General features: G+C 41.0%; 1 protein-coding gene across 1 annotated transcript in view; it reads left to right on the top strand.

Moving 5' to 3' along the window:
* Nucleotides 1-3,422: 3,422 nt before the first annotated feature.
* BRCA2 (BRCA2 DNA repair associated) overlaps nucleotides 3,423-8,517 on the top strand; it is a 36,303-nt gene continuing 31,208 nt past the window's right edge. The window contains exons 1-6 of the mRNA XM_080347021.1: nucleotides 3,423-3,507; nucleotides 4,143-4,394; nucleotides 6,451-6,556; nucleotides 7,368-7,420; nucleotides 7,526-7,566; nucleotides 7,660-7,771. Of these exons, the coding sequence (XP_080203147.1) occupies nucleotides 3,429-3,507; nucleotides 4,143-4,394; nucleotides 6,451-6,556; nucleotides 7,368-7,420; nucleotides 7,526-7,566; nucleotides 7,660-7,771 (643 nt within the window). The 5' untranslated portion in view covers nucleotides 3,423-3,428. The remainder of the gene's footprint in view (nucleotides 3,508-4,142; nucleotides 4,395-6,450; nucleotides 6,557-7,367; nucleotides 7,421-7,525; nucleotides 7,567-7,659; nucleotides 7,772-8,517) is intronic.

Below are 8,517 nucleotides of genomic sequence, written 5' to 3'. Positions count from 1 at the left end.
TGTTCCAGTGTCTGTCACCCTCACTGAGAAGTTTTTTCTTAAATTTAAGTGGAAACTCTTGTGTTCCAGCTTGATCCCATTACCCCTTGTCCTATCATTGTTTGCCACTGAGAAGAGCCTGGCTCCATCCTCATGGCACTCACCCTTTATATATTTATAAGCATTAATAAGGTCACCCCTCAGTCTCCTCCAAACTAAAGAGACCCAGCTCCCTCAGTCTTTCCTCATAAGGGAGGTGCTCCACTCCCTTAATCATCTTTGTTGCCCTACGCTGGACCCTCTCCAGCAGTTCCCTGTCCTCGAAGGGAAAACAGTTATACTAGGAAAAGTGGCTTAATACCTCTATAATGAAATTAATTTTAGCAATACAAGCACTTACATATTAGACTAATACTCTTTCTTTCATAACTATATAACTTTAGCTCAATTCTAAGGTAATATAGTTAAAATAATATAATTAAATAATCTAAACTGTGCATGTGAGTCTTTAGAGACTGCAGAATCCCCAAATCCCTGGACCTGCTGTGGTGTGAAATAGTTCCTTTGCATGACTCCTCACTACCTTTATCAAAGCACTGCATTATAAAATTCAACGGGCCAGCAAGATAGGGGCTGGAGAAGACCTGGCAGGGATGATGTCTTTAAAAGTTCACAGCATATTTGAGAAAGATGCTTTCAAGTGTCTGAAGTAAGAAACAACATTTTTTAAGGAATAAAAAACAAGTTAAGATTCAGGAAACATATTCATCACAGTTAAAGATGGCTCAAGGCTCCATGTTATGCTTGGGTTTTCAAAGCACAGTCTGTATCAACTCAAAGCAATAACAGGGTATCACGATGACCAAGTTAAAACTTATGACTGCACTGTGGCTGCAAAAAAGAATAAGTTGTTCGGGTGCTTTGGGAGGGAGTGGGAGGTTAAATTGGAAACTACATGCCACCATTCAAAAATACGTTACGGCTTCCTCCGAAATACTTTGAGAAGAACCAGTTACTGCACCCCTTCTGGACAATGCAGGATTAGAAGTCAAAGAAGTTTTCCAGAAGGAGGAGGATGGAAAAATTATTGTGTAAAGAGACACTGAAAAAGGTGACTGATGAGGATGTAGGTGATGTGATAAAACTGTGTAATATAAGGACAGGTATGGAGAGGTAGGAAGAAACCCCTTTATAACACAAGAGCAGATGAACATCTAGCTAAAATGACAGATGGTTAACTCAAAATTAGTAATAGGAAGAATTTTCTACCTAGCTTGAAGTTATGGGCACCACACTATGAAAATGGTATTAAGCTACTAGAGAGTGTCCAGAAGAGGGCTACTAAGTTGGTGAAGGGTTTGGAGAGAAGCCGTATGAAGAGCGGCTGTAGTCACTTGGTTTGTTCAGCCTGGAGGAGAGTGAGGGGAAACCTCATGGTGGCTACAGCTTCCTCACAGGGGAGGAGGAGGGGCAGGTGCTGGTCTCTTCTCTTTAGTGATCAAAACTCAAGGGAACGGCAGGAAGATGTGCCAGGGGAAGTTTAGGCTGGGCATTAGGAAAAGGTTCTTCATCCAGAGGGTGGTGGAGCCCTGGAACAGGCTCCCCGTCACAGCCCCAAGCTTGACAGTGTTCAAGAAGAGACTGGACAGCACCCTCAGACACATGGTGTGAACTGCGGGGTTGTCATGTGCAGGGACAGGAGTTGGACATGATCCTTATGGGTCCCTTCCAACTCAGGACGTTCTATGATTCTATAACCTTATGGACTCATTGCTGAGGTAAAGAACTTTTATCAAGAGCTTTTATCAAGCTGCCTTCCAGGTGTGCAGTGAGGAGAGGCTGGGACATGGTGCAGCCTGCTCTGGGCAACAGGGGGCTGTGTGGGGGGAAACCGTGCAGGAGGTTGAAGAGTAGGATACTACTATTCTCTTTAACACCAGCAACCATAATAATTTCATGTGTCAAGGCCCACAGAACCGCCCGGCTAAAAATACGAGGTTGCGGCTGCCGCAGGCACTGACAGCACTGCTTCTCGCTCTAAGACTCCTGTACGCTTTTTCTGGGACATTGGTGTTAACTGCTGTTAAACAGTAACTTGGAACATGCCGGCCTTGGATATGACAATTCATTTCTCGCGTGTGTAGGGTTGTATGACTGAAAAAAGCTGGCTGACATCTGGCCCGAGACGCTCCCTTCTTGTAGTGCGAGAAATCCGCCATGTAGGAGAAGCACTTACACCAGCCCTTCCACCGCCTCCCGCTACTTCGCCCCAAATCTCCCCGCCCCTCGCTCTGCTTCCTGTCCCTCCGGCCCGCGCAGGGCGGGGCTGAGGGAGGCGGCGGTGCCCGTTACACCGCCTCCGTTACACCGCCTCCTTCCCGTGACGTGCGGCCGCGGCCGGCGGGAGCGGCGCCTGCTCCCAGTGCGCAGACGCCGGGGGGCGTGTTGGCGCCAACCTTCGAACGCGGCGGCAGCGGCGCTGCCCCCTCGCTCCCCCGCCTGCTCCGCCGGCCCTGCGGGGGAGGCCGCGATGCCGCGGGTCCGCCGGGAGGTAAAGGCCCGGCCCGAGGAGCTGCCCCTCGCGTGGGGCGGCTCTGGGGGGTAACTCCGCCGGCGGGGCCCTCCCGCTGCCGCCCCGCTCCTCATGGCCAGCGCGGGGCCTGCGGTTACTGGGCGGGGGGCGGCGCGGCTGCTGAGGCCCCGCGGGCCGAGCCGGGGGCGGTCTGCGGGCAGCGCCCCGTGCGGCGGTGTTTGCCCGGCGGGAGCCTCCCCTCACGGGAGGCGGCGTGGACAGGCCGCTTGGTCCTTTAAAACGTGCTTCTGAGGTAGTTCTTAATCTCGTGGTTTTCTGTCTTGGCCTGTCTTTCCCATCTGTCTGGTAAGGCAGAGTGTGTAAAGCGGCCGTCGTGTGGGAAACTATAGTGGAAGCAATAAATGTGTTAAAATAAATAGAGAAGTTTCTATGGCAGCCTTCCTTATACCTGTTTTTAATGCCACTGTGGAACTGGCAATGCCTCCTCCACTTTAAAGCAACTTTAAATCAAATTCTTGGCACATAAGTTGTAGTGGTTGTAAGATTTTGTATATAATACTATATATTCTATTCGAATATAAAGCAATGAGTGTGGGTTTTTTACTTACATTTAAAATACCTCAGAAGTGCTCTGCCTGTTACACCTTTATTTTTCTTCCATATTTCCTTAGTATTTGTATTATCGCTGGTATATTCCCTGTGGTCTTCTTGTCTGTTGTTTTCAAACCATGTTCATCGTTGCAGTGTTTGAACACACACATCACAGTCGTAAAGCTAAAGAGGTTGGGTTAAGACACGCCTACTAATAAATGCTGAAAAGCAGGGTTAAGGCTTGCAGCCCCAGAGCATTAGAGTGACACCGTGTGAAAGTATTTTCTTATTTCTCAGGTTTTTCAACAACTATTCCAGTAGTGTTATGGATAAGAAAATGGCTTACAGCCCTGTGGAACAACCGACCTTCTTTGAAATGTTTAAGGCACGTTGCAGTGAATCAGGTACAGCTTCTTTACAGTAAATAATTTTTTTAGGGTTGCTCCTCTAGACATGGGTATTTTATGCACATCTGCTGTGTGTTCCATAGAAAAGCATTCTGCAACTCCTTAGATGCTATTTTTGCCCCAAATCTGTACTTGCTAATATCTACTTTTTAATGTGTTTCTATATTTTTTTGGTATCTTCTTTCATAATGTGTGCTCAGTTACTTTTTGGTACTTGTGTTCTAGCTTTGGCCTCCTTATGTAACCACATGCAGACCACGTGTAGTCTTTTGCCAAATGTACCTGTAGCAGTATTATTTATTAATGTTAAAGGAACCTGTGTAACTTACCAAACTGAGTAAAATAAGGTATAAACTAAAAGCCTGAAGTATACTTTCAGTTTCAAACAAACTGGATATTTATCTGCTTTTCGGTTAATTTTTCTAACGGTCTGAGAATTTGGGCAGGCATTCTTTTATACTCTGTGGGTATCTGAGTTCAAAGCTATCTACAAACCAAGTAAACAGAAGTATGACAATGGAAGGAGCAATGCAATTTGCTGCCAGCATTTAAATGTCTGATGTATTTTCACATCCTGCATGGAGGATCCTTTCTTCCTTTTCATGTGGTTTTCTGTATGTTTTTCTTTATAGACTTAGGGCCTATCAGTCTCACCTGGTTTGAAGAACTCAGTGCAGAAGCACCACCATATGAGTCTAAATTGTTAGGAGAACTTGATGGTCCCCCTGGCTGGCTTGATCAAACTTCTTTTAAAACTCCAAGGGCAAAACTTTCCACATACAGTCAGCTAGCATCAACTCCACTTATTTTTAAAGAACAAAATACGATATTGCCACCATATTCTTCTCCTGGAAAAGAATTGGATCAGAAAAAAATAGAAGCAAGTGAGTAATTTTCTTTTTTTTCTTTTTTTTTCTTCTTTTTTTCTTTTTCGTGGTAGTTAAAGGCTGCTTGTGCCCTCCAGAAGCAGGAGGCTTTTTTAAAACCTTTTGTTGTTGTAGCTGACGATGATTTATGTAATAGATAATACTACTGCAGAAATTCTCTGCCTAAAAAGCTTATCTTGGTAGGCTTCTGAAGACTGCCTACAAAAATGCAGAATTAATCTTAATAATGAATTCAGCTTTGCAATAAACTGGTAATGCATATGCGAAGTTCCCTGTGGAAAGGATAATGTCATGGTCCTAATACACTAAATATTGTTAATATAAGGAGATAATGAGCTTATTAGTATAACCTGTCAAGTAAGAATCAGAGTGAATTTTTTTGGCAGTCTGATTTTTGTTTTATGCAAAATCTCTGAAAATATTTTAAACAGAGAGAAGGACACTTATCATGCTGCGTTATGAGGTGATCTGTAGGGCATTCCTTAACCTTTCTTAGAAAGATTTAGGAGAGCTAAGCTCTTTGAATTAATAAAACTGTGAGTCAGTTACACTTTTCCATTTGGGAATAAGGAATTCTACCACTTATGAGGTACTTCTCATTGCATTATTTCCAAATCCCAAGTACGTCATGAAAGTACATGTCACTCTGCTTGGTTTTGATGTACCTGTAAAGCATAGTACCAGTTCTCCTTGGAAAGAGACAAGAATGTTTTCTATGGAGAATGTATGCAAGACTATGTGTAAGAATCTTTTCTATGGAAAAATATCTAACCCCATTCCTGCAATATTTGAGCATCTACTCTGTGCTTGCTGTCCTAACAATAAGATAAGCTTTTCTAAACAGATTACAGACAAACACAAGACTCCCTTTATCACCAGAATCATTTTTAGATCCTAAAGCAAAGACTTTAAAGGTGTAGGACTGTGCTAGTTCATTTTATAACTTCACTTCCATAGAATATTGCTACTTTGCTTTTTCTTAAGTTTACTGCTGAACTTCCACTCAACTTAGCTGAGAACATGTTTCTTCTAAATTTAGCTATTTGTATTTTTACAGTGTTAAGTCCCTACTGAATTCTTGGTAGCAGTTCATAAGTTGCAAACAAAGGAACCTTATGATTCTTCTGTTTCAAAATAGTTACTTTTGTTCTGTGTTAGTGCATGGAGATGTTTGTACACACTCCCTAAGGAAGGGAAGACAACTATTACTAGAGTTTCTATGTAGTTCCCTGTGGCTGGCCCAAGATCTTTTTCTTCTGGTTTTCTTGGTTAGAGCCAGCTAACTTGAGTTTTCCTTCTTGTGAAAACGAAAGCATGGATGAAGCTGTTGGATTTCCCCTTGGTATGGTACTGGGTTGCAGCTGTGCTCAGCATGTGGACTCAGGAACTCAGAAGCAGAGAAATGCAGAAGACTAGGTGTCATGTCTGATCTGGATGTTGTCTGGAAATTTCTGAGTAGGAATTCCTGTCAGTAGTTGCTCGTGCATGTGAGGGGGTCACTGTTAACAGGATTCTGCTGCTTTGGTGGGGTCACTCTTTCTCTTTTGGCTGGAAATGCATAGCATGTAAATAACTACTGCTACCAGTGACAGGGCCTCCACTAACAGTTCCAGAAATAATTTTTTCTTTATGCTGCTTATTCTAATCGAGAAGTGTATGTCTTAAATAAATTTGAGGGAAAGCTGGTACAAATGCACATTTGCATGTATCGAATTTCTCTGAAGAATGACTTCTGCCAATGACAAGAAAGGCACAATACAATATACTAAAACTGAAATGGAATATCATGGAAATATACTGAAACATATATATATATATATGAAATTAATAAAGTGTCATAATGAGCACTTTTGTCTGCACATTTGAAATGTGTTTAGTGTTGTTTGGATATAGAATTAGAAAATGTTCAAAACACTGGGGGAGAAGGTCGGGTTTTGTTTGTTCTTTTTAAACTAAAAATCAGACGTTGCGCAATTATTTTTTGACTTTAAAAGTCGAAGCTGTTACACGTAGTTCTGCAAGGTTGCGTTGATTATTATCTTCTGTGTCGTAGGCAGAGATAATTTGATAAGCCCAAGTATCACAAGAAGAAAAGTAGATCAAGAAAATGAAATATTTGCTTCTCCTCATGGTACCTGCCACAACTGCCTTCCTGCTAGGTATGCTAAGTATGTCAACACAAAAAAGTATAATAAACTGGATTTTAAGCAAAAAGAAATATTAAAACCACTGTATTTGACTGTTAGACTTATTTGGAGCAATCAATAATCTGGTATGTCTTGTATGTTTATGATACTTGTAAGGTGCTAAGTGAATTGCAAATAAAACGCAAGCTGATTTTGAGAACTTCCTTGCTTTTAGGTGTTCTTCCTTCCTATTTTTCTACTCCTTCACAGCTGACGTATGGCATTTCTTGACATTATTTCAGCTTCCCAAATCCTCAACATCCAGCACAAGAAAGAGTAGTACTAATGTATTATGTGCTTCTCAAGTAGTAATCTGTAAAGCTATCTAAAATACTTACTGAGATTTTTTTTTTTTAGTAATAGCCTTGATTTCTACATTTAAATGTATATTTTTTCAGATATATTTGTTCAAAGTACTCATGTTGATTTTAAGAACAGTTAAACTCATTATTTAGTTAAATTAAGCCCACTTCCATAGTTTCTAGCAGCATATTAAGAAGTGCATGGTTATATTGAAGTCTAGTGTGCTGTTCGTTAGAGAAATCATCATTGAAAATTAGCATTTCACAAAATAAGCATTTTACAGTTTGAAATAAACTTATGATAAAGTTTAAAATACTGACTGATGGTTAGGAGAATTTTATGTTTTATGTAGTCAGGGAAATAGTGATGATTGCAAAGAGAGAAAATAATGGAGGCAGTAATATATGTAATGTCTGAAATACTTATTTTCAGAAATTGAGAAGTGAATTTAATATTTTTTTAATTTGGTTTTGTTTTGCAGTCCAACTATTTTAAGGAATACTTACAGAACACCTCAGAGAAATGCTATTCCTGGTTTGTATTTCCCTTTTTTAGTTTTACAAAATATCTGATATCTGTGGGTATAAATCCTTATGTCTTAGGTATTACTTAATGTCCTTATTGCGTGATGTTTTGTAGGACCATATGGAAGCTTGTTTTGCACACCAAAACTTCTGGAGGTATGTTATTCCTACATTTTATTTTCTTTTTCCTGAGTAATACATTTTAAATTCTGCATAGAAATATTTATTAATTGTTAAATATATTTCTAGGTCAGAACTCCAAAACGTATTTCTGAAAGTCTGGGAGCAGAAGTGGATCCAGATATGTCCTGGTCAAGTTCTTTAGCCACACCTCCTACACTTGGTGCAACAGTGATAATAGGTATTTCTAAAAATGAGTCTTTGCTAAGGGTTAAAAGCTTCTGGTTTTGAGACTGGAAGTTCATTTAGCGTGAACTGATTATTTTTATTCAAACAGACAAAAATCTTACAGTGGTGCTTAGTGGGTCATTTTAAATAATGTATTCTTAAAAGGAAGAAATGAAATTAAATGTGTCATTGGTTTTCAAAAGTTTTCTGCCTTTGTGTAAGGGATTAGGGAACATAAATTTAGAAATAACATAGAAAAGCATAGAAAGGGTAGGAAGTGCAAAAACTGGTTATGGCACTAAGCCTGTCAGAGTTCAAAGGGCATCTGCATGACACTTAGTCAACTGGTTTGGTTTTATGTCATCCTGTGGGGAGCAGGGAGTTGGACTTGATGGTCCTTATGGGTCCTTTCCAACTGGAGAGATTCTGCAGTTGCTCTGTTGGCAGGGAGGGGGCGGTGCTATTCACAGGGCTACTGAGTTGTGCCAGTTTGGGTGTTCATTGGCTCAGAATGATGTGACATGAAAAGGGAGGCTGGGGAACTTACCCATAGCTTAATGATATTCTTCTGGGAGATGAGCTGTGGTTTGAGCTCTCCCCATTCTCTCACTTCCTGGATGAGCCCTAAGATTTTAGAACAGTGATGCCCACTCTCTGCCATCTGGCACCTGTCAAAGGAAAGAGTGACTCATTTGGCTGCTACATGGAACCTAGATGCCATATCTATCAAACATCTTATTTGAATATACTGCTTCTTAG

The sequence above is a fragment of the Nesoenas mayeri genome (genome assembly GCF_963082525.1).
Source record: "Nesoenas mayeri genome assembly, chromosome: 1".
NCBI lineage: Eukaryota > Metazoa > Chordata > Aves > Columbiformes > Columbidae > Nesoenas > Nesoenas mayeri.
This window is presented reverse-complemented; position numbering and strand designations above follow the sequence as displayed.